This window comes from Tamandua tetradactyla, chromosome 1 (genome assembly GCF_023851605.1).
Source record: "Tamandua tetradactyla isolate mTamTet1 chromosome 1, mTamTet1.pri, whole genome shotgun sequence".
Classification (NCBI taxonomy): domain Eukaryota; kingdom Metazoa; phylum Chordata; class Mammalia; order Pilosa; family Myrmecophagidae; genus Tamandua; species Tamandua tetradactyla.
This window is the reverse complement of record NC_135327.1, coordinates 38,818,566-38,845,207: the sequence shown is the minus strand read 5'-3', so window position 1 is coordinate 38,845,207 and position 26,642 is coordinate 38,818,566. Positions and strand designations below refer to the sequence as shown.

General features: G+C 38.6%; 1 protein-coding gene across 2 annotated transcripts in view; it reads left to right on the top strand.

Annotated features, from left to right (window-relative positions):
- The first annotated feature begins 447 nt into the window (after positions 1-447).
- Positions 448-26,642, top strand: part of XRN2 (5'-3' exoribonuclease 2) — a 121,986-nt gene continuing 95,791 nt past the window's right edge. The window contains exon 1 of one of the 2 annotated variants that reach the window (XM_077114704.1): positions 448-648. In XM_077114704.1, coding sequence (XP_076970819.1) covers positions 574-648 — 75 coding nt within the window. In that variant the 5' untranslated portion in view covers positions 448-573. Of the gene's footprint in view, positions 649-726; positions 976-26,642 lie in introns of those variants that run through there. The other variant, XM_077114699.1, reaches the window with a different exon arrangement.

Below are 26,642 nucleotides of genomic sequence, written 5' to 3'. Positions count from 1 at the left end.
GATACTTATGCAAACCAGCCGTCATGATTGTAAAATACTTACAAATGCTTCTTTGGATAGTGGTAGGTAATATGGTACAAAAAACAAGAGGAACCATGAAGTAGAAGCAATAAGTAGTGAGTTGCATACTCTGATTCTACTCTGGAGTGATGGGTGAGAAGAAAGGAGAGCGAAAACAAGGAAGGAGTTGATCACCCGGAGCTGGCAAAGCGCGGGGATTCAGCCCCAAGAGAGCCCGAGCACTCAGTAAGCAAGGTCTCAAGGGAGCCCTCGCGTCTCAGACCCTGCCTCTGGGACCATACGACGGAGAGCGATCGCGCCCAGCAAGGAAAGCCCCAGCTCTCGCTATTGCGGCCGCCGCCGCCGAGCCATGCGACTACTTCACCTAGCCGCATCACCTTCCTCACAGCCGCACCTCCTTCCCGGCTTCCTAAGCGGCGGTGCCGTGGCGTCACTTCCTGCCGCCGGCGAGCACGCAGGAGGAAGCGCGGATGCCCGCGGCCGCCGCTCCTGCTAGTGTCTTTGGTTACGTTCGTCCGCAGGCCGGGCCGCCGCCTCCAGCTGGGCTACGCTATGGGAGTCCCAGCTTTCTTCCGCTGGCTCAGTCGCAAGTACCCGTCCATCATTGTCAACTGCGTGGAGGAGAAGGTGAGGAGGCACCAGGCGGAAACCACCGTGGAGCAGGGGCCCCGGCACGCCTAGGCCGCGGCCCTCTTTTCTCGGCGTCCCGGGTCTGCCTCTATGGCACCCTATCGGCCTCGCGGGGAGCCTCGACCGGACACGTGGTGGGCGCCGGCACTCGGTTTAGGGGTCCGGGAGGCTGAGCGCGCGAGAAGACGGCCGTGTGCGTCAGCGGGCCTCCTCCCCTCCCCGCGCCTTCTCGGAGCCGGAAGGCCCGCCCACGGCTTTGTTTCCTCCCGGGATCCCGCGTTTTGGGTCTGGGAAGAGGCTCCGAGATTGGAACCTCGCTCCCTGGTCGGTTGACTGAGCGGGTTAGGGATGCGCGGATTCTGTTCCTAGCCTTTAACAAGCTCGTAAAGTGATCGCTAGCGGCGAGCTTTTTGTGGTTGACTATCCCTGTCTGAAGGTTTTCTCCTACTGCAAGAGGCCGTTTGTTGCTCTTGTTAAATCTTAGCTGAAAGCAGCACCTTAGAAAGGGCCAGGAGCAGAAAGAAGTCTGATCAGAGACTTTTTTTTAAGTGCCTCGACTGATGGGCAGCAGCATACCTGTTGAAATTTTTAGGATTCCTGGATTCATTTGAGCTTTTCGTTGTTAGCGTGTTAATATACGTAAACTTTTGGCCAGTTATTGTTTCTGTGATTCTATCCGAGTTTGATTTTATACCATTAATTTTAATTTCCGAACTGGAAAAGTACAAAGGCAAAATCACGCTCCCCTTCCTTCCTCTTTTTTTGTGGGTGGGTGGGGCTGGGGGCGTGGGGTTCAGGGTCCAGGAATCGAACTGGGTCTGCCACATGGCTGGCGAGCATTCTACCACTGAACCACCCTGCCCTCTTTGTTTTTGAGGGGAGTACTTGTCCTTCAGTGTGAACTAATTTTGTCTAATTGGTAAGATCTTGATTTTTACTTTCTTAGCCCCTATCTAAGGAGGAACCAGTCTTGTTTTGGTAATAGTCCCAATATTTCTTAGGAACTACGAAACTAAATGCTTACTTCCTTTAACATTTTTTTTTAATTTAACCAAATTTTATTAAACTTTACTTGCTACTTACTCCTCTTTCCATTCTACTCCTTAGAGACAGCTACTTTTAACTGTTTTGGTTTTGTCTCTAAAATATTATGTTTAGACTTAATGGTTTTAGGCCTATCTGCTGAATTCTAACTGTAGTAGGAGAAGATTTAGTCACTTATCTCCTACCCTCCTTATTCTCCTAATACAGCAATTTTTTCTTTTGGTAAAGTTTATAACTTTAAGTAACATGCCTTTACTTCCTTTATTTCATTATTCGTTTATTCCACCACTTTTGAAGATTTGGTATTAGCTTTTCTACTCAGCTGCCTTCATGCTCCCCTGTACTTTTGTATTATTGGCAACCAGAATTACATTGTCAGGGCTTTGACTATACAGGTTCTTTTTTAGTAGCTGAGAAGTCAAGTGGTATTGTTGGTGGTTGTCACTGTGCAGATTCAGTTGTCAACTGTGATTCTGTTTCTTTAATTGTGCTGCTTTCTTCTTTTTCCTGATACTACTGTTCTTTTTTCTCCTTTACATTTTTGCCCATCCTCCCCCAACTCTCCATTGTACCAGGTATTTTATGATAGTCCTCCTTCTTGGAAAGTCCTTCTTTATTTCTGTTCCAATCACACCTGTAGGCTTGCTGCAAAACTTGAAACATTTTTTTTTTGCCTTTCTTCAGTGGGAAATACTGTTTTCTGGATCATCATCGTTCATGGCTTAAATCTTAGATTTTTATTCCCAGGTTGAATTCTTACAAATAAGGTGAGGGAGGTGAGTTTTCTGTGTGCAGGCTCCAAAAATGTACCTATTCTACCCTTGTACACATGAGTGATCATTAGCTAGGCTTAGAATTTGAGTTTGAAAATTATTCTCCATATCTTGATATTTGGATACTGGTCCTCCTAGATTGATGTATTTTTCTCTTTGCTCTCTCGTCTCCATTTTCTAGCATTATTGAGGTAAAATTGATCTACAATAAACCACACAAATTTTTGTTTTTCACCGAAGCGTTTATTGCCCTGGTAATATGACAGGAATTGAAAGAAACACAATTGAACTTACAGAAATATGCAGATGGTATTCACTAAAGATAATCTTGATCTCAAATATTTTATATTTGGGCCCTTCTAATTTAATACATTTTACTATTTTTTAAAAACTTTTTTATTGTATAGTATAACATATATACAAAGCAAAGAAATAAAAAAGTGATGGTTCAAAGCACTCTTCAACGAGTAGTTACAGGATAGATCCCAGAGTTTGTTATAGGCTACCATATGATCCTCAGATCTTTTTCCTTCTAGCTGCTTCAAAATATAGAAGGCTAGAAGGCTTAAATATTTTTTTATCATCACAATACACTTTTTTCCTTTTCTTTTTGTGAAAAATAGCATATGTACAAAAAAACCATAAATTTCAAAACGCAGCACTGCAATTAGTTGTAGAACATACTTTAGAGTTTGACATAGGTTGCAGTTCCACAATTTTAGGTTTTTACTTCTAGCTGTTCTAAGATACTGGAGACTAAAAGATAATAATGAATTTAATGGTTCAGTATTCATATTCATTTTTTAAATTCTATCTTCACCATCACCTTTCCATCCCTCTCTTTAGGGGTGTTTGGCTATGGCCATTCTAAATTTTTCATATTGGAAGGGTCTGTCAGTAATATGGGATAGGGAGATGAAACTTTCTGATATTCTGGAGAGACTGGGCCCTCTAGGTCTCACAATTTATCTGTTACCAGGGACCCATCTGGAGGGTCTAGGTTTCTGGAAAGTTACTCTAGTGCGTGGAACATTTGTGGAGTTTTATATATTGCCTTAGATATTCTTTAGGATTGGCCTCGTTGGGGTTTGGCAGGTTATGATAGGTAGCAAGGCTTAACTGAGGTTTACATAAGAGCAACCTCCAGAGTAGCCTCTTGACTCTAATTGAACTCTCACTGCCACTGATATTTGATTAGTTATACTTCTTTTCCCCCTTTTGGTTAGAATGGAATTGTTGATCCCATGGTGCCAGGGCCGGATTCATCCCTGGATGTCTGTCATGTTCCACGTAGCGGGGAGGGCAATTATTTCACTTGCAGAGTTGGGCTTAGAGAGAGTGAGGCCGCATCTGAGCAACAGAAGAGGTCTTCTGGAGGTGATGCTTAGGCATACCTATAGGTGCTACCTACGTAAGCTTCACAAGAGTAAGCCTCCGGATCGAGGGTATGGCCTACTGATTTGGGTGTCCCTAAATTTTGACACAGTATCAGGATTCCCTGATGGTAAGGCTTAATAGTTCCATATTCTTTCTCCCATCCCTCAAGGGACTTTGCCAATACTTTTTGATAATCTGTATAGGATTAAAGGACCTCTTTCTTATTCTGGGCTTCCTGCATTTCAGTTGTTCAAATGAGCTATACAGATAGGTTGAGTTAGGTTATGTGCTACAGAAAACTCGTGTTCCAGACCAAATAAACCTTTCTTCCTTTGGTCTCAAAGAGTGTGTATGGTTCTAAAATAGAGACATTGTCTTCCTTGCCCCTGTGTTTTGAATTACTTTAACCCCAACCTGACCGACTTTGTTCTTATCGCTGAATATCAGGTTATATATATAAAACAGCCTCCTGAAATTCTGAAATAATAATCACCAGTCTGGACTTAATGTGTCTGCTCTAAAACCTTACAATGTAGGCCCCTGTTTTATTATAAGCATTTTTCTAAAGGTGGCCATACCATTGTTGTTCTTTTGTTCCTGGTTTATTTTGCTTCACCAAATGTCCCACATGTTCATTTACATCATTGCATTCCTCACAACTTTTTTCTTTTGTAGCAGCACAGTCTTTGTTCATAAGTATGCACTGTCGTGTGCCAATCTACTTCTCACTTAGTGTGTCTTTCGGCCGCCTGCTTTCATCAGGCATCATGTAGAGAGCCCAAAGTCCACAGTCCATCAACATTCTCAATTTTAGATAATTTCATTGTTCCCAAGAGAAAGAAAACCAATAAACACACCCTCACCAAATAGGAACTCTAAACCTCCTCTTAACTCTTGTCCCTCCCTCTATTATTTACCTTTGCTGTTGCTGTGGTGATGCTGATGTTTTCCTTTTGAACATAGCTCATAACATGCAATAGCATTTTTCCCCTGTATCCTGGACATGGACACTCTTTGTACACGAATCATATCTTTGAAGTAATTCTTGCAAGAACTAATTGATATTTCTGCTGTTAATCAGTGGAACATATAGGTCTATACAACCCCATTTGGTCTTGTTCATCTTCAGTATGAAATAGTACTTATAGACCTGTTAGACACCTTCACATCTATCTATTCCCTTGCATTGAAGTTCAACCTCCTTAACTAACCATTCACCCATCTCTACCTTCTATGTGTCTCTAAGTCTCCTGTATTCTGTATTATAGCCTTTGATTATACCTTTATGCTGTTCATAAAAGTGGAATCATACAGTATCTGTCCTTTTGTGGCTGGTTTATTTCACTCAGCATTATGTCCTCAAAGTTCATCCCATCTTGTCATGTGATTCAGGATGTCATTTCGTCTTACTGCTGCATAATATTCCATCATATGTATATACTGCATTTTGTTGATCCACTAGTCCGTTGATTGGCATTTGGCTTGTTTCTATCTTTCGGCGATTGTGAATAATGCTGCTACGAGCATGAGTGTGCACACGTCTGTTTGTGGCATTGCTTTCAGCTCTTCTGGGTATATACCATGTACTGCTATTGCTAGGCCACAGGGCAACTCAATATTTGGTTTCCTAAGGAACCGTCATATAGTCTTCCATAGTGGCTGCACCATTATGCAGTCCCACCAGCAGTGCATAATCATCCCAGTTTCTTCCTATCCTCTCCAACATTTATAGTTTCCTGTTTGTTTAATAGCAGCCATTTATATAGGTGTGAGGTGGTGTCTCATTGTTGTCTTGATCTACATTTCCATTATGGTCAATGAAAATGAGCATCTCTTCGTGTGCTTTTTTTTTTTAAATTTTTTTTATTAATCAAAAAAAAAGAAAAGAAATTAACACAACATTTAGAAATCATTCCATTCTGCACATACACTCAGTAATTCTTAGTATCATCACATAGATGTATGATCATCATTTCTTAGTACATTTGCATCGATTTAGGAAAAGAACTAGCAAAACAGCAGAAAAAGATATAGAATGTTAATATAGAGAAGAGAATTAAAATAATAATACTAATAAAAATATATATATATAAAAAAAGGAAAAAGAAAAAAACAAAAACAAAAGATACGAACAAACAAACAAAAAACTATATTTCAGGTGCAGCTTCATTCAGTGTTCCAACATAGTTACATTACACTTAGGTATTATTGTACTGTCCATTTTTGAGTTTTTGTATCTAGTCCTGTTGCACAGTCTGTATCCCTTCAGCTCCAATTACCCATTATCTTACCCTGTTTCTAACTCCTGCTGGTCTCTGTTACCAATGATATATTCCAAGCTGATTCTCGAATGTCGGTTCACATCAGTGGGACCATACAGTATTTGTCCTTTAGTTTTTGGTTAGACTCACTCAGCATAATGTTCTCTAGGTGCATCCATGTTATTACATGCTTCATAAGTTTAGTCTGTCTTAAAGCTGCATAATATTCCATCGTAGGTATACGCCACAGTTTGTTTAGCCACTTGTCTGTTGATGGACGTTTTGGCTGTTTCCATCTCTTTGCAATTGTAGATAATGCTGCTATAAACACTGGTGTGCAAATGTCCGTTTGTGTCTTTGCCCTTAAGTCCTTTGAGTAGATACCTAGCAGTGGTATTGCTGGGTCGTAATCCATTCTGCCAGTCTATGTCTTTTGATTGGGAAATTCAGTCCATTAACTTTTAGTGTTATTACTGTTTGGATAATATTTTTCTCTACCATTTTGGCTTTTGTATTATATATATCATATCTGATTTTCCTTCTTTCTACACTTTACTCCATACCTCTCTCTTCTGTCTTTTCGTATCTGACTCTAGTGCTCCCTTTATTATTTCTTGCAGAGCTGGTCTCTTGGTCACAAATTCTCTCAGTGACTTTTTGTCTATAAATGTTTTAATTTCTCCTTCATTTTTGAAGGACAATTTTGCTGGATATAGAAGTCTTGGTTGGCAGTTTTTCTCTTTTAGTAATTTAAATATATCATCCCACTGTCTTCTAGCTTCCATGGTTTCTGCTGAGAAATCTACACATAGTCTTATTGGGTTTCCCTTGTATGTGACAGATTGTTTTTCTCTTGCTGCTTTCAAGATCCTCTCTTTCTCTTTGACCTCTGACATTCTAACTAGTAAGTGTCTTGGAGAACGCCTATTTGGGTCTAATCTCTTTGGGGTGCGCTGCACTTCTTGGATCTGTAAATTTAGGTCTTTCATAAGAGTTGGGAAATTTTCAGTGATAATTTCTTCCATTAGTTTTTCTCCTCCTTTTCCCTTCTCTTCTCCTTCTGGGACACCCACAACACGTATATTTGTGCGCTTCATATTGTCATTCAGTTCCCTGATCCCCTGCTCAAGTTTTTCCATTCTTTTCCCTATAGTTTCTGTTTCTTTTTGGAATTCAGTTGTTCCATCCTCCAGTTCACTAATTGTAGCTTCTGTCTCTTTAGATCTACCATTGTAGGTATCCATTGTTTTTTCCATTTTTTCTTCTTTGTCCTTCACTCCCATAAGTTCTGTGATTTGTTTTTTCAGATTTTCTATTTCTTCTTTTTGTTCAGCCCATGTCTTCTTCATGTCCTCCCTCAATTTATTGATTTGGTTTTTGAAGAGTTTTTCCATTTCTGTTCGTATATTCAGCATTAGTTGTCTCAGCTCCTGTATCTCATTTGAACTATTGATTTGTTCCTTTGACTGGGCCATATCTTCAATTTTCCGAGCGTCATCCATTATTTTCTGCTGGTGTCTGGGCATTTGATCAGATTTCCCTGGGTGTGGGACCCGGCTGGTTGAAAGGTTTTTCTGTGAAATCTCTGGGCTCTGTTTTTCTTTTCCTGCCCAGTAGGTGGCGCTCGTGGCGCTCGTCTGTCTGCGGGTCCCACCAGTAAAAGATGCTGTGGCTCCTTTAACTTGCCAATCCGAATCTCGCAGTCGGCCCGGGAAACCGCACGTGGAGGGGGGGGTCGCCGGCCGCTGCGGCTTGGGGGAGTGCCGGTCCAAATTGCCCAGCTGGCCGGAGATGCCAAGCGTGGCGGGAGGGCCCCACTATCCAACGTTCCCAGTCAGACCGGGGAGCCACATGCGTGGAGGGGACCCCAGTCGCCAGCCGCCCGGGCCGGGAAAACGCGCGCCCCTCGGGTATCTCACCGCAGCGGATTCTCCCTGCCCGTTCAGCCGTTCCAGAATGGGGTACGCTGTCTTTTTGGTCTCTGTTGTGGCTCCGGGAGCTGTTTCGTATTGTTTCTGTTTCTTTAGTTGCTATTCTGGAGGAGGAACTAAGACCCACGCGTCTTACTAAGCCGCCATCTTCTCCGGAAGTTTCTTCATGTGCTTTTGAGCCATCTGTGTTTGCTCTTCAGAAAATTGCTTATTCATATCTTTAGTCCATTTTATAATTGAGTTGTTTGTTCGTCTCTTGTTGAGATGAATGATTTTGTGTATATAGGATGTTCTGGTTTGCTAACTGCTGGAATGCAACATGCCAGAGATGGATTGGCTTTTAATAAAAGGAGATTTATCTAGTTAAAAATGTATAGTTCTTCAGAGGAAAGGCAGCTAACTTTGAACTGAGGTTCTTTCTTACAAGGGAAGGCACAGGGCGATCTCTGCTGGCCTTCTTTCCAGGCCTCTGGATTCCAACAACTTTCCCTGGGGTGATTCCTTGCTGCATCTCCAAAGGTCTGGGCTGAGCTTCAAGCGCCTAGATGAGGTATGCTGAGCTGCTTGAGCTGTGCTACGTTGAGCTTTCTCATTTAAGCATCCAGCCAATTAAATCAAACATTATTTATTGCAGCAGGCAGCTTCCTAGCTGACTGCAGATGTAATCAGGAACAGATGAGGTTCACATGCCATTGGCTCATGTCCACAGCAATAGAAGAACTAGGCACCTTCACCTAGCCAAGTTGACACATGGATCAACTCCCACATGTTCACCCCTTGTCAGTGTGGCAACTATATACATCACATTAAATGATATTAAAGTGACAAAAATTCTCTTCTGGCTGTGGACCTATGAATCTCAAAACAAGTTGTCTGGTGCCAGTGTGCAAAGGAGGGACAGTCACAGAATACGTGTTTTCATTTCCATAGGGAGAAATTGGAATGAACACAGGTGTTGCAAGACCCAAATAGTTCTGAAAACCTGCAGGGCAAAACTCCATTGGATTTCAAAGTCTGAAAGACATTTATCCTTAGGCTTAGAAAGTGGCAGACTCACCCTTTCCAAGGGCCTAGGCAGTGGGCCGCCTCTTTCTGAATCAACCTCCGGGACATTGAGGAGACCACCTTTTTCTTGGCTCCACCCTCTCCAAGCATCTGGGGCACACGCTCAGCCCCTCCATGTGGTGGCAGCCAGGCTCTCCCCATTCCCCAAGGAGCATGCTGTACCTTCTCCAAGGCCTGAGGCGGCACAACTCTTCCACTGCAATGAGGTGGGAGATTCATCCTCTGCCTTCAGGACAAACTCACCCTCTCCATATATATGGATGGATGCACCCTCCTGGCCCAAGGTTCCGTGGCTTCAGACCTGAGCTTCCATGGTTCTTACTTAGAAAACTCCAGTTTGTCCCTTTTATGTCCCCCTTTGTCCAGATTGGCAGAGGTTCCATTTAAACAAACAGTCTCATCAAGCACTCCAGGACTTCTCCATCATTCTCTTCATAGTTCTCCAAAATCTTCCACTTATCCATCCAAAAAACTGTTTCATCTTGTTTGGTATTTGCAGCTTGCAGCAACACCCACTCCTGCTACCAAAATCTGTTCTAGTTTGATAGTTGCCGGAATGCAATATACCAGGGATAGAATGGCTTTTTGAAAGGGGTATTTAATAAGTTGCTAGTTTACAGTTCTTAGGTGGAGAAAATGTCCCAATTAAAACAAGTCCCAAACCAAAGATACCTTGGTTCAAGAAGGCCGATGAAGTTCAGGGTTTATCTCTCAAGTGGAAGGCACATGGTGAACATAGAGCTTCTCTGTCAGCTGGAAGGGCACATGGCGAATATGGCATCATCTGCTAACTTTCTCTCCTGGCTTCCTGTTTCATGAAGCTCCCTGGGAGGCGTTTTCCTTCTTCATCTCCGAAGGTCGCTGGCTGGTAGATGCTCTGCTTTGTGGTGCTGCAGCATTCTCTGCTCTCTCTGAATCTCCTGCTTTCTCCAAAATGTTTCCTCTTTTTATAGGATTCCAGTAATTTAATCAGGACCCACACAAATGGGTGGAGACATGTCTCCACCTAATCCAGTCTTAACAACTGCTCTTGATTGAGTCACATCTCCAGGGAGATGATCTAATTACAGATTCAAACATAACAGTACTGAATAGGAATTAGATGAAATGGCTGCCTTTACAAACATTTAAAGGATTAAAACATGGCTTTTCTAGGGTACATACGTCCTTTCAAACCAGCACACAGGATATCAAATCTTTGTCCAATAAGTGATTTCCAAATATTATCTCCCACTGAGTGGGCTGCCTCTTCACCTTTTTGACAAAGTCTTTGAGGTGCAGAAGCATTTGATTTTGAGGAGTTCCCATTTATGTATTTTTTCTTTTGTTGCTTGTGCTTTGGGTGTTAAGTTTAGGAAGCTACCTCCTATTACTAGGTCTTGAATATATTTCTGTACATTTTTTCTAGAAGCTTTATGGTGCTAGTTCTTATATTTAGGTGTTTGATCCACTTTGAGTTAATTTTTGTGTAGGGTGTAGGATAGGGGTCCTCTTTCATTCTCTTGGCTATTGATACCCAATTCTTCCATGCCCAATTATTTGAAAGACTATTTTGTCCCAGTTCAGAGGATTTGGGGGTCTTGTCAAAAATCAGTTGACCATAGATTTGGTGGTCTATTTCTGCACTCTTGATTCGATTCCATTGGTCAGTCCTTCTTTCTTTGTGCCAGTACTATGCTGTTTTGACCACTGTGGCTTTATAATAGGTTTTAAAGTTAGGAAGTTAATCCTCTCATTTCATTTTTCTTTTTTAGGATGCTTTTAGGTATTCAGGATCTCTTTCCCTTCCAGATGAATTTGGTAATTAGCTTTTCCAAGTCTTCAAAGTAGGTTGTTGGAATTTTGATTGGTACTGTGTTGAATCTGTAGATCAACTTGGGGAGAACTGACATCTGAACTATATTTAGCCTTCCTATCCATCATTGGGGAATTCTACATAACTCATTTTATGAAGCTAATATCATTTTAATGTCAAAACCGGGTAAAGATGCTATAAGAAAGAAAAACTACAGGCCAGTCTCCCTAGTGAACATAGATGCAAAAATTCCCAACAAAATACTAGCAAATTGAATCCACAACACATTAAAAGAATTATACACCATGACCAAGTGGTGTTTATACCAGAAATGCAGGGATTGTTCAACAGAAGAAAATCAGTTACTGTACTATAGCACATTAACAAAGCGAAAGGGAAAAATCACGTGATTATCTCGATTGATGCTGAAAAAGCATTGGACAGAATTGCAAAATTGAGGACTTAACAGCTCACTTAGAGAAACTTGAGAAAGTACAGCAAACTAAACCCAAAGCAAATAGAAGAAGAGAAATAAAGATTAAAGCAGAGATAAATGAACGGGAGAGCAAAAGAACAGAAAGAATCAATAAAACCAAAAGTTGATTCTTTGAGAAAATCAAGAAAATTGTCAGACTGTTTCCAAGAGTGACCTTGCCCCTTTTGCCTGTTTTTAAACTAGGTTTTTGTCTTACTGAATTGTATATTCTAAACACAAGTCCTTAGTTGGATATATCTCTTACAAATATTTTCTTGTAATCTGGTTTGCCTTTTTAACTTGTTAACTGTGTTGAAAAACAAGTCTGATTTATATTTTTCGTTTTGATTTCTTCTTTTTGCATTGTGTTTATGAAATTTTTGTCAAAGCAAGAGTCACTGAGATTTTCTCCTGTGTTTTCTTCTATATGTTTTATGTTGTTGGTTCCTTCTGTGGTTTCTGTTTTAGACTTTTAATATGACAAATTACATCAGATTTTAAATGTCAGATCCATCTTGCATTCCTGGGATAAAGTCTGTTTGTAATATGTTGTTGGATTCAATTTGCTCAAGTTTTCTTGAGAAGTTTTACATCTCTGTTCATGAAGGATATTTGTCTTTAGTTTTCTTAAAATGTCTTTGTCTAACTTTAGTATCAGGGTTATGTTGATGTATAGAATGAGTATCCCTCCTTTACAGTTTTCTGGAAGAGTGGAATTAATATTATTTCTTCCTTAAATGTCTGGTAGAATTCCCCAGTGAAGCCTTTTCAACCTAGGGTTTTCATTGTGAGAAGGTTTTTAGCTACAGATTTATTTTTTTAATATATATAACACTGTTTGGGTTATTTTTTTAAATGCAATTCCATTGAGTTATATCCATTCATGATATAATCCATGCAGAACACACATTCAGTGACTCACAGCATTATGATATGGTTTCACATCTGTCACCACAGTTAACCTCTGAATGCTTTCACCACTTGTTTCTTTTTTAGTGAGTTTTAGTTGTTTCTACTTTTCAAAGAATTTGTTCATTTCATCTGAATTGTTGAATTAGCTGACATAAAGTTATTCATAGTGTTTCTAGCTTTATTTTAATACCTTTAGAATCTGTAGTGATGTCACCTCTCTTATTCCTAATATTGGTAATTTTGTCTTTTCTCTCTTTTTTTAAATATCACTTTACTCAGATTGAACTCAAGGAAATAGATTTGAATTTTATTGATTTTTCTCTATTTCTTTTCTGTTTTCTATTTCATTTATTTCTGCTCTTATTTTCTTATGATTGGGGTGTTTGTAACATATTTAATATGATTATTGGTATGGTTGGGTTTGCTGTTTGTTTTCTACTTGTACAAGTTATGTACTTAGAGACAAGTACCTGGCACAGAAGCACTTGATAAATGGCAACTATTCATAAAATATGCCTTCAGAATTTTTAAAGTTCATTTGCAGTAGTTGATATGTTCAAGTAAAATGGAGATATGTTTAATCTAACTCTTGGTAGTACTGTGGAATTGTGCTCTTATATTTTCTTCTACCTTGCTTCTTTATGCTTTCCATTCTGTTACATGGAGCACTTTTTAATAATAGGCAGGGAGAATAACAGTGAATAAGGGGGCTGTTGGTATCTGACCCTACCTTCTATTTTCTCTGTTATGATTTTATGTCCTGGAGAGAGAACATCAGTTTCACAGTCTTGGATAAAATTTGTGTTCTCTATAGCATCAGCTGTAGATGTTCAATAAGTGCATGCTGAATCTAGTGAAATTGCAATTAGTAAGTCTAATGTTGTGGTAGTGGTTAAGAGTACCAGCTTGGAGGATACCTTGTCCCCCAATTCTGGTGTGACCATGGAAAAGTCTTTAACCCCTTTAATAAAACAACTGTGTCCCTGTTCTAGTTTGCTAACTGTCAGAATGTAATATACCAGAAATGGAATGGCTTTTAAAGAGAGGAATTTATTAAGTTGCTAGTTTATAGTTCTAAGGCCAAGAAAATGTTCCAGTTAAAACAAATCTATAGAAATGTCCAATCTAAGGCATCCAGGGAAAGATACCTTGGTTCAAGAAGGCGATGAAGTTCAGGGTTTCTCTCTCATCTGGAAAGGCACGTGGCAAATATGGCGCCATCTGCTTTCATGGTATCATCTGCTAGCTTTCTCTCCTGGCTTTCTGTTTCATGAAGCTCCCTGGGAGACATTTTCCTTCTTCATCTCCAAAGGTTGCTGGCTGGTAGACCCTCTGCTTCTCATGGCTATGTCATTCTGTTCTCTCAGAATCTCTTCCTTTCTCCAGAATGTTTCCTCTTTTATAGGATTCCAGTAAACTAATCAAGACCCACCTGGAATGGACAGAGCCACATCTCCATGGAGATAATCTACTCAGGTTTCCAACATGCAGTACTGAATAGGATTTAAGAGAAATGGTTGCTACCACAGGATTAGGTTAGGGTTAAAGCATGACTTTTCTAGGTACATAAATCTTTTCAAACTGGCATAGTTCCTTACAGGATTTTTGTGAAGACATACTGGAATGATCCATAAGTAAAAGCCCTTAGAACAGTGCCTGTCATATTTTAAACACTCAGTAAGTATTAGTAACAGTTACTACATTGTATAAAAATGAAGAGTTGACACACATATAGCTTGAAAATATACTAATCATCCACAAATGTTAAAATGTCCTATTTGGTATTTGGCACCACGAACTTATGGGACTGATTTTTTCAACTAAAATAATGTAACTCAACATATTCATAGCCTTTTTGACCATTTTTCCTCAAAATATCATGTAAATTTTGCAGGGCTATTTTTTCCCCTTTTAGTAGTAATATCATATGACAGTCAGTCCTATCCTTGCTGCTTTAAGGGGAATCTAAAACTGAGTAGTTCTGACATCTAGCTCTCAACAGTTGTGTGGTCTCATTAAAGTAAAACCTCAAGGTATGATTTTCCCAGTGTTGCTGTTTAAGAACTGTGTGGCTTGAAATAAATGCATCTTCTTAGCTGTTACTGGTTTTGATGGTTTCTGTCTCACATTTGAGGAGCAGGAAAACTTTATAAACTTGACTGGAACAATAGGTTAGTGTGAAATTCATTTTATGTGTTTACTTCAAAACCCGTGGAGTGAAGTTTTGTACAGACATCACTATTTGTATATGTGTATTGTATCTACTTGTAAAAATATGTTCATCTTGGTATGTTAGCATTTTTATGTACAAATAGGATATTTATCCAACTGCCTCTAGGTTACATAAATACCATCCTGCTTTCCAGGAAGTGGAGGAGGAGTGGGCTTCCTGCTGGAAAGACCTCCTCTGACTGCTGGCTTTCTGGGAGGGGTACTTCCTAATCCTGTGGGGATTGCTGGTTAGCCAGGGGTCTGTGTTGCTCTTCTTGCCCAGACTCCTGTTTTCCTTAGAAATGCCTGTTGGAAGTTGCCTGGCCCAGGTGGGGCCTGAGGAGGGCCCTGAGGGAAGAGGAGAGTGCAGGGTTGACCTCCCTGGATGACCCTGCTGCTAGGCTGATAGATCGTCTGTGGCCTCCCCGTTGAGTCCCCTCTCTGGACCTGCAGCTGTCTGTTGTTCTCCCAGCTTTTGTGACAGCACACTTCTTTGTGTGCTTTAGGTTCTGGGCTCCCTCTGTCCCATCTACTTCTTTTCCACAATTCAGGCATCTCTTATTTCTTAGCCACAAAGCATTTCTCCTTAGGTTTTCCAGCGCAGTTAGGCAGTTGTGTGGGTTTTTGTTCGTTAGGGTTCTTCTTCTTCTTCTTCTTCTTTTTTTTTTTTTTTTTTATAGTTTTGGGATAGAAAGGGAGAGATGATAGTAGTTGCTCAGTCTGTCATTCTGAGAATCAGAAAGATAGCGAGAAGTTAATTGAAACAAATTTGTTTTAGGGTTCAGAGTGATTCTCATTTTAGCTACCTTTTGACTGATTAAAGATCTCTCGCTAACCCGATAGACACTGTATTTGTCAAGGCTCTTAAGGAGTGAGGTGTAGTTTCTTTGTTGAGCCTCAGAATCTTCTCTTGAAGAAAGGAACTTTTTATGAACACATCTGCAGTACTTCTGAGGGGAAAATATGTTCAGTTTTCTTTCTTGGAATGCCTAGAGCTCATTTCTAAAAATTACAACCTAGCTTTCCCCTCTTTACCCATACTATTTTTTCTTTAACATTTTATTTTGAAATGCTTTCAAATTTATAGGACAGTTACAAAAGTAATAGAAACCCCACTGTGTTAGTTTACAGGCTACCAGAATGCAATATACCTGAAATGGAATGGCTTTTAAAGGGGGGGATTTTTTTAAGTTGCAAGTTTACAGTTCTAAGGCTGTGAAAATGTCCAAATTAAGGCAGGCCTATAAAAATGTCCAATCTAAGGCATTCAGGGTTTCTTTCTCTTACTAAGAAGGCACATGATGATGTCTGTTAGCTTTCTCTCCTTCCTTCTTGTTTCACGAAGATCCCCTGCGGGCGTTTTCCTTTTTCATTTCCAAAGGTCTCTGGGTGTGTGGACTTTGTTGATTCTGGTTACTCTAAAGCTTTTCCCAAAATGGTTCCTTCTTAAAGGGCTCCATTAAGCCAACCCACCTTGAATGGGTAGAGATACATCTTCATGGAAACCATCTTCAAAAGTTACCACCCACAATTGGGTTGGTCATATCTCCATAGAAACAATAAAAAAAGATTCTACCCAGCAATAGTGAATGAGAATTAAAGAACCTGGCTTTTCTAGGGTACATAATAGCTTCAAACCAACACCTCATATAGAGAATTTCAACATACCCCTGTTCCCCCAGATACACAAGTCCATCAATTTTAATTTTTTGTGACATTGGCTGTATCATTCAATCTATGTGTCCATAATCTTCTGTGTGTCTCTCAATCATCTGTTTTCTGAGCTCTTGGGTATAAGTTGTATACGTCATGCTCTTTGAACACTTCATGCTGCCATGTACATTTCCTAAGAACAAGGATATTCACATACGTAAAATGTGTCGTTATCAAGTTCAAGAAATTCTGCATTGATATAAAGCTTACAATCAGCATTTCATTTTTTTCATAGGTCCCAGTAATGTCTCTTTGACCATTTTCTCCTCTCTTACTTATTCCCATCCAGAATTGTGTTTTGCATTTGTCATTTGTTGCTCATTCTTTTTTAACTGTAGAAACATATTCTCAACATAAACTTTCCCATCTCAACCACTCCTAAGCATATCATTAAATCGGATTAATCACGTTAACAATATTGAGGTACCCTCACCACTTTCAATTACTAACACTTTTTTATCTCCCCAAATGGATACCCTGTACTCATTATACATTAACTTTCTGTTTTTTCTGTCTCCTGCCTCTGGCAACCTGTGCTCTAATTTCTATCTCTGTGAACTTGCATATTCTCCAATATTTTTTTTATAGTTACTATGGGGTTTAACTCTAACATTCTAAATTTGCAACAATCTTGTTTGCTTGGATACAACTTCAGTAGTATACACAGACTATGTTCCTATACAGTTCCACTCCCCACTTTTATGTAGTTCTTGTCACAATTACATATTTATACATTATGGGTCCAAAACCACTGATTTATCATTTTATTTTATGCATTTGCCTTTTAGATCCTTTGGCAAGTAAAATGAAGTTGCAAACCAAAAATACAATAATACTGACATTTCCGTTTATAATCATGTCTTTACTTTCACTGGAGATCTTTAATTCTTCATTTTGCTTCCCTCTATTGTTCTTTCCTTTCAATCTGCAGTACTCTTTAGCATCTCAGGTATGGCTGTCTAGTGGTTGATGAAGTCTGTCAGTTTTTTAATTTATCAAGGAATGTCTTGATCTACCCCTCATTTGTTTGTTTTTCTTTTTTCTCCCATCTATTACTTTATTATTAACTCCTTGTAATAGTGTCATACGCTTGTTCTAGTTCATAAAAAAGTTTTTTATATTTATACTGTTAATCACAGCCATTGTGATTACATTCCTGTGCTTTCACCTCTAGCTTTCGTTCTGATGATACATAATTCTAAACTACTACTTTCAACCACATTCATTCACAACTCAGCACTTGTTAATTGTACTCTTCAGTAACATGCTGCTTTCATCTCTATCCATTTCCAAACCTTTAAAGTTCAACTTAGTTAAACATTGTGCACATAGTAAGTAATTAGTCTCCATTCTCTAGCTCCTTCTCCCTCATTTTTTTTTACCTGGGCAGCATCCAGAAATTGAACCCAGATCTCTGGCATGGCAGGTAAGAAATCTGCCACTGAGCCACTGTTGCACCACCCTTCTCTCACTTGTTTTTTTTTTTTTTTTTTTTTTTGCATGGGCAGGCATGGGGAATCGAACCTGGGTCTCCAGCATGGCAGGCAAGAATTCTGCCACTGAGTCACCATTGTACTGCCCCCTCTCACAAATTTTTTTTTTTTTTTTTTTTTTTTACATGGGCAGGCACTGGGAATCGAACCCTGGTCTCTGGCATGGCAGGGAAGAACTCTGCCACTGAGCCACCATGGCCCAACCTCCCTCGTTTTTGAAAGATGGTTTTGCAGTATAATAGATTCCTTAGTTGACAGGTTTGTTTGCTTTCAGCACTGTAAATCTGTTGTCCCACACTGCCTTCTTGCCTCCAAGTTTCCCAATGAGAAATTGGCACTTAATCTTATTTAGACTCCCTTGTACATGAAATGTTGCTTTTCTCTTGAGACTTTCAAGACAGTTTAATTATACTATGTCACAATTTGGGTCTGTTTGGCTATAACCTGTGTGGAGTTCGTCTTGGATGAATAATATTCATGTATTGTCTGGATGTATGTATTCGTGTATTGTTTAATTTAGAACATTTCCAGCCACTATTTCTTATTCTCTCTGCTCCTTTCTCTTTCTTCTCCCCTGGGACTCTCACAGTGCGTATATTGATATGCTTGATGGTGCTTCATGGGCTCCTTAGTCTCTTGATTCTTCATTCTTTTTACTTTCTGCTCCTAAATCTGATTCGTCCCAGTTCTTGCCCTCCTTATTGTTTATTTCTAATACTTTAATCATCGCCTTTGCCTGGACCATTATTTCCTGTTTGTAATCTTTTGTTATAACTTGGAAATGTTGATATTTTAATGTTTTATCTCTGGAATTTCCACTCAGAGGAGTGTGTTCCTTAAGCTTGAGTCCAGCTAGTTTTGTGACAGAGCTTTCTTTGATTGCCAGGAGCTAAAAAGAAAGGGGGGCAGGGAATGCTTTTCCCAGTCTTTGCGATTGACCTGTGGGAGTACTCTCCTTCAGAGTCTATCCATACAGGAGTTTGGAGTATAGCTCCAGGTCACGGCCTCCCTAATCCTTTCTGCCTGTGTCTCTTGTCGTGGGCATACCCTGGCCCTACGAATTCCCCTATTTATAGGGTTCTGAGTATCCCCTCTTTCCTAGGAAGGTTTCCTCGTGGTCCCTGGCACTGCTCTGTATGTCCTCCCCAGGCAGTATGAGGTGTGTTAACCTATGGGGTAGAGGAATGGAACTGGTTGATATTCTTGAAGAGAGTGGTACCTCTGGATTTGAGGGTTTATGTGGCATAGAAACAATCTGGAGGCTTCAAGTTAATGACAAAAAAAAATAAACTTACTAAGAAAAACTTTTATGGTGTCTTGGATAGAACCCAGGTTATTCCTTAGGGTTTTCAGGAATACTTTTGGTTGGGACTTGGCATACTATGACGATTTGTAATATCTAGCTGAAGCTTGCATAAGAGTAACCTCCAGAATAATCTGTCCACTCTGTTTGAAATCTCTTAGGCACCGAAACTTTAATGACTCCTTACAGTCATGCTATTTTTTCTACATCTAAAAGTCAAAATCCTCATTCATCTACACTTTGGATTCATTGAAGAACTACACCTTTGATTGGAAGACAGCCACACCTATTCATTTATATATTGTTTATTGCCACTTTCATGTGGCTCACAAGTCTAAAATATTTACCGTCTGGCTTCAGGGGGACACAGAAAGTGGGTCTGATTTTCCTCAATGTGGTGGTTGCTTGGTAAAAGGAGGAAGGATGTTGTGGACTTTGGGGTGTAGAGGTGAGTTGGAGAGGCAGAGCCTCCTGCTTTCGTAGAGTTTGCTTTCATTTTTTTGGGGGGGCACATCAAATTTTCTCCTTAATTAGACCCCCAAGAATTGACCCTCCTGTTCTCCTTGACACATTCCACTTATTGCTTCTTTTTAAGCTCCTTTTTCTTGATTTCTAGCATGAATGTACAGAACACAGTCTAGCAACTTCTTCCCTCTCATTCTGTCCTTAAAGCCGTTTTGATATGCTCCCCCAATTATAAATACAAATTGAGGCCCAATTATAAATACAAATTGAACCCCTAGTCACATTCCCTTCCCTCCCTCAGAGATAGCCATAATCCTAAAATTGTTGTTTACCATTTCCTTGCTTCTCTGTGTTTTAATTGCATAAGAGTGTGTCCTTGAACACTATCTAGTATTTTCTGTATTTTAAAACTTTTTGTAAATGATATACTGCATGTTTTCTTCTGCAGCTTGCTTTTTTTTTGACTCAGCAATATATTTGTGACCATCCAGCTCTGAGTTCTCTGACTTATATTTGTGTCTAATATTTTAAAACAGTATTTGTGTCTGACATTTTAGCACATGGATATCCTACAGTTTATTAGTTCATTCTCTTCCCGATGTGATTTTTGTTCTCTAATTAAGTGGGCCTTTGATTTTTATTTATTTTAAAAATAGTTTTATTGAAATATAATTTACATAAATTTATATGTTCCTCCTTTTTTTGTGTGAAAAATAACATTTATACAAAAAAGCAATAAATTTCAAAGTACATCACAACAATTAGTTGTAGAATAGATTTCAGTTTGATATGGGTTACAATTCCACAATTTTAGGGTTTTACTTCTAGCTGCTCTGAGATATTTATATAAATTTATATAAATAAATATGAAGTTCACAAGTTCAAAGTATATCATTTAGTTTTTTTTAGTATATTTAGAGTTGTTCCAGCATTACCACTATATATTTTAGAACATACTTATCACCTACAAAAGAATTGTACCTATTACACTCATTCTCCTTCTCCCCTACCCGAAATCAACCAGTGATCTACTTTCTATCTTGATCTATGTGTTCTAGACATTTCATAAGAATGGGATAGTATGATATGTGGTCTTTATGACTTTTTCACTGAGCACAATGTTTTTGAGATTCATTCTTGATATAACATATTCTTGATTTTATAATTTATAATTTTTTGCTCTTGCAAATGATGCTTTTTATATGTTTAGGAAACTTATTTTTTAAATGGTTTTACTATTGGTAGCGGTAAAAAGCTGACCCTGTTCACCTTTTGCTGAAGTTCTGGAAGAAAAAGAGAATTTTTGTTTATAAAAGTAAAATTGAGGGGTGGGCCGCGGTGGCTCAGCGGGCAAAGTGCTTGCCTGCTATGCCGGAGGACCTCGGTTCGATTCCCGGCCCCAGCCCATGTAACAAAAACGGAGAAACAGAATACAATAAAACAAGAAAATGTTTAAAAATGTTTCCCTTTCTTCCTTCCTTCCTTCCTTCTATCCTTCCTTCCTTCTCTCTGTCTTTAAAAAAAAAAAAAAAAAAAAAAAAAAAAAAAAAAAAAAAAAAAAAAAAAATAAAATTGAGTGCTCCCAGAAATGAAGAAGGCACAGTCCTTACTTATTTTTTTATTATTATTTTTTAAGCAACCATTATTATTTTATTACATTTCACAGTTTCTCTGGATCCAAGAATTCAGGAGAGGTTCAACTGTATGGTTCTATCTTAATGTCGCTCATGCATTTGTAGGCAGATGGTTGCTGGAGCTGGGGCATCAGGGGTCTGTAGTGGCAGGGGGCTGGTTGGACTTCTCTTTCTCTACCTTAATGTATTCTTACGGGTTTCTCCAGGAGGTCATTCTGTGTGGGATTGTTTGGGTTTCCATGCAACGTGGACGCCTTATGGGCTAGGCTTGGGGCCCCCTCACACATGTTAAAGTAAATGAGTGGAAGCTGCATCGCCTTTTTTTTTTTTTTTTCATTTTCCTTTTTAAACATTTTTTATTGTGAAATATAACGTATGTACAGAAAAGCAGTAAATTTCAAAGTACATTGTAACAAGTAGTTATAGAACAGATTTCAGAGTTTGGTTTAGAATATAGTTCCACAATTTTAGGTTTCAGTGTCCATAATACTGGACACTAAAAGGACTATCAATATAATGATTCAGTAGTTATACTCATTTGTTAAATACTATTTCCACTGTTTTAATTCCCCTTCCTTCTCCTTATTGCCTTTTTTTTTTTTTTAAGTTTTGTTCACATGCATACAACCCATCCAAAATGTAGTCAGTGGCTCTTGGTATAATCACAGAGTTGTGTGTTCACCACCAGAGTCAATTTGGGACATTTTCATTGCTCTGAAAATAAAAATCCCGTACCTCTTACACCCCCCCATTATTGCCACTTAACATTAGTAGGATACCTTTGTTACAGTTGACCAAAGAATCTTACAATGTTACTCTTAACTATAGTCCATAGATTGCATTAGTCATATTTTTCCCATATGCCACCCAATTGTTAACATTATTGTAATAGTAATGTAATATTAATGTTTTAGTTTATGGAAGAACATTTGTGCTATTAACCACAGTCATCATCTACAACAGGGTTCACTATGTTATACAGTCCTATGTTTCATTCTCTAGTTTTCCTTTTAGTGACATGCACAACCTTAAACTTTCCCTTTCAACCACATTCACACCCATAATTCAATGCTGTTAATTATACTCACAGTAATAATAAGATGCCTCTATCCATTTCCAAATATTTATAATCCACCTTATTACAAATTTTGTGCAGAATAAGTATCAGTTTCCTGTTGTCTACTCTTTCTCTATTTCTGATATACTTAGATTTTAACTCATGAGTTTGCTTGTTATAATTGGCTCACATTAGTGAGACAGTACATTATTTGTCCTTTTGTATCTGGCTTATTTCACTCAACATAATGCCCTCAGCGTTCATCCGTGTTGTAGCATGCATCAGGACTTTATTCCTTCTTACAGTTGAATAATATTCCATCATATGTATATACCATATTTCGTTCATCCATTCATCTGTTGATGGGCACTTGGGTTTCCATCTTTTGGCAGTTGTGATTAATACTGCTATGAATATCAGCATGCGAATGTCTGTTTGCATCCCTGCTTTCAGTTCTTCTTATTGTATACCTAGAGCAGGATTGAAGATCATATGGGAATTCTATACTTAGCTTCCTGAGGAACTGCCAAACTATTTTCCACAGTGGCTGCTATGACTTTCACCACTCTGCGTTCTACTAGCAGTGAATGTGTTCCTTTTTCTCCACATTATCTCTGACACTTGTAGTTTTCTGTTTCTTTAATAGTGAACATTCAAGTGTGAATTGGTATCTCATTGTGGTTTTGATTTGCATTTCCTAAATGACTAGTGATGTTGAGCATCTTTTCGTATGCTTTTGGCCATTTGTATATCTTTGGTGAAATGTATATTCAAGTCTTGCCCATTTTTAAATTGATTTGTTTGTCTTTTTATTGTTGAGTTGTAGGATTTCTTCCATTGAGTAGGCTACCTTTTCACTTCCTGACACAGTCCTTTGATGCACAAAAGGTCCCAGTTTTTTCTTTATTTGCTTGGACTTTGGATGTAGTCAAAGAAAGCATTGTCTACACAGGATCTTTGAAGATGCTTTGCTACATTTTCTTCTAGGAGTTTTGTGGTCCTAGCTCTTATATTTAATACTTTGATCCATTTTGAGTTAATTAAGGTAGTGGTCCTCTTTCATCATTTTGCATGTGACTATCCAGTTTTCTCAGCACCGTTTGTTGAAGAGGCTATTCTTTTTCAATTGAATGGACTTGGCTGTCTTGTCAAAAATCAACTGGCCATAGATTTGAGGGTCCATTTCTGAACTCTCAATTTAATTCCATTGATCCGTCTATTTTTATGTAGTACTGTGCTGTTTTGACCAGGTAGCCTTGCAGTGTGCTTTAAAGTCAGGAAGTGTGAGTCTTTCAACTTTGATCTTTTTTTTCTCGAGATGCTCTTAGCTATTTGGGGCCTTTTACCCTTTCAAATAAATTTCATGATTGGCTTTTCCATTTCTGCTAAGTTGGATATTGAAATTTTGATTGGAATTGCATTGAATCTTAAATCAGTTTGGGTAGAATTGACATGTTAATGGTATTTAGCCTTCCAATCCATGAACTTGGAATGTCCTTTCATTTATTTAGGTCTTCTTTGCTTCTTTTAGCAATGTTTTATAATTTTCTATGATCTTTTCATCCTTGGCTATATTTATTCCTAGATATTTGATTCTTTTGGTTGCTACTGTAAGCAGTAATTTTTTCTTGATTTCCTCCTCAGATTGCTCATTACTAGTATATAGAAACACTACTGATTTTTGTGTGTTGATCTTGTATCCTGCCATTTTGCTGAACTCATTTGTTAGCTATAGTAGCTTTGCTGTATGTTTTTTGAGACTTTCTAAATATAGGATTATTTCATCTACAAATAAGTGAAAGTTTTTATTTCTTCTATTTGGATTTGGATGCTTTTTATTTATTTTTCTTGCCTAGGTAGTCTAGCTAGAACTTCTAGCACAATGTTGAATAACATTAGTGGCAGTGATGAACATCATTATTTTGGTCCACATCTTAGAAGGAAAGCTTTCGGTCTTTTACCATTGAGTAGGTATATAGTACCTATACCATTAGCTATAGGTCTTTCATATATGCCCTGTGTTAATAAAAAGGAAGTTTCCTTCTATGCCAGTCTTTCAAAGTGCTTTATCAGATAGGATTCTGGATTTTGTAAAATGCCTTTTCTGCTTCAATTGAGATGATCGTGTCATTTTCTCCCTTACATTAGTTGATTTTCTTGTGTTGAACCACTGTTGCTATACCAGGGATAAGTCCCATTCGATCATGGTGTATAATTCTTTTAATATAAAATGTGCTATAATTTTGTTAAGGATTTTTGCATCTATATTCATTAGAGAAATTGATCTGTTAATTCTTCTTGGAATGCTTGGTAAAATTCACCTGTGAAGTGTCTGGACCTGTGCTTTTCTTTATTGGAGGTTTTTGATGACTGATTAAATCTCTTGTGTTTGGTTTGTTGCGGTCTTCTATTTTTCCTCAAGTCAGTATAGGGTGTTTGTATGTTTCTAGGAAATTGTCCATTTCATCTAATTTGTCTAGTTTGTTGGCATACAGTTCTTAATATCCCCTTATGATCTTTTTTATTTCTTTGGAATCTGTAGTTATGACCCCCCCCCCATTTCTGATTTTGTTTATCTGCATCTTTTCTCCTTTTGTCTTTGTCAGTCAAACTAAGAGTTTTGTCAATTTTATTGATCTACTCAAAGAACCAATTTTTGGCTTTATTGATCCTCACTTTTTTTTTGTTTTTGTTGTTGTTGTTTTTTGTCCATTTCATTTATTTCTGATCTAATCTTTCTTATTTCTTTCCTTCTGCTTACTTAGGTTTTAGCTCTTTCTTCTTCTTTTTTTTTTCTTTGCATGGGCAAGCACCGGGATTCAAACTCAGGTCTCCAGCATGGCAGGCGATTATTCTACCTCTGAGCCATTGTCGCACCACCCTCTCTGTTCATTTTTAAACAGTTTTATTCACACATCATACATTCCAACCTAAGTAAAAAATCAGTAGTTTAATCTGATATAAAAAATCAGTAGTTTAAGCCGTATAATCACATAGCCGTGGCTTCACAGCCACAATCTATATGAGGACTTTTCCATTTCTTCTGCATAGAATCTGATACCCTTTCCCCATATTCTCTGCTTATTGGCATTTAGCTTTGGCATATTGCCTTTGTTACATTCAGTGGAAGCATATTACAATATTACTGTTAGCTGTTGACCATAGTTTGCATTGATTGTACTGTTTCTACCGTATACTGTCCCATTTTCAACACCTTGCAATGTTGACATTCACTTGTTCTCCCTGATGCAAAAATATTTCTTTATTTGTACATCTAATCATCATCATTGTCCACTCTAGGCATTGCTAAGTTATACCATCTCAGACCTTATCCTCTACCTTTCCTTCTGGTGTCATAAATGCCCTGAGCCCTCCTCCTTCAACCATACTCACACTCAGCTTTGTTTAGGGTACGTATTACAGTATTGCGCTATCATCAGATAGTATTGTGCTTTCCAGTTTTGGGTCTTTACAATCAGTCCTGTTGAATATTTCATCACTTCAGCATCAGATGCCCAGTCTCTACCCTCTATTTCCTTATATCCTATGTTCTTAACATTAACTCTCAAAGTTCGCTCTTTAATGTTAGTTCATTTTAGTGAGTCCATACAGTACACGTCCTTTTGTTTCTGGCTAATTTCACTTAGCATGATGTCCTCAAGGTTCAGTCATGTTGTTACATGCTTCATGACTTTATTCTGTTTTACAGCTGCGCAATATCCCATCATATGTGCATATTACAGCTTGTTTAGCCACTCGTCCATTGATGGGCATTTAGGATGTTTCCATCTCTTGGCAATTGTGAATGATCCCATTATATACATCTTGTTCAAATGTCTGTGTCCTTCCTTACCTTCAGTTCCTCTGAATATAAATTTAGTAATGGGATTGCTGTATCATTTGGCAGTTCTATACTTAGCTTCCCAACAAACTGCCATACTGCTCTCCAGAGTGGCTGCACCATTCTACATTCCAATCAGCAGTGAATAAGTGTGCCTTTTTCTTTATATCTTCTCTAGCACTTGTAGTTTTCTCTGTTTTTGATAATGGCCATTCTATTGGGTGTGAGATATCTCACTGTGGTTTTGATTAGTATTTCCCTAATAGCCAGTGAGGCTGAGCATCTTTTCATATGTTTTTAAACCAATTGGATTTCCTCTGAAAAATGTTTGTCCATGTCTTTTGCCCAATTTTAATTGGGTTTGTCTTTTTGTTTTTCAGTTAGCATTTTTATGTATTCTGGATATTAAACCATTATCTGATACGTCATTTCCATATATTGTCTCCCATTGTGAGGCTGTCTTTTAACTTCTCTCACAAAGTCATTTGAGGCCTGTATTAGTTAGGGTTCTCTAGAGAAACAGAATCAACAGGGAACACCTGCAGATATAAAATTTATAAAAGTGTCTCATGTGACTGGGGGAATGCAGATCCAAAATCCGCATGGCAGGCTTTGAAGCCGATGACTCCAGTGGAGGGTCT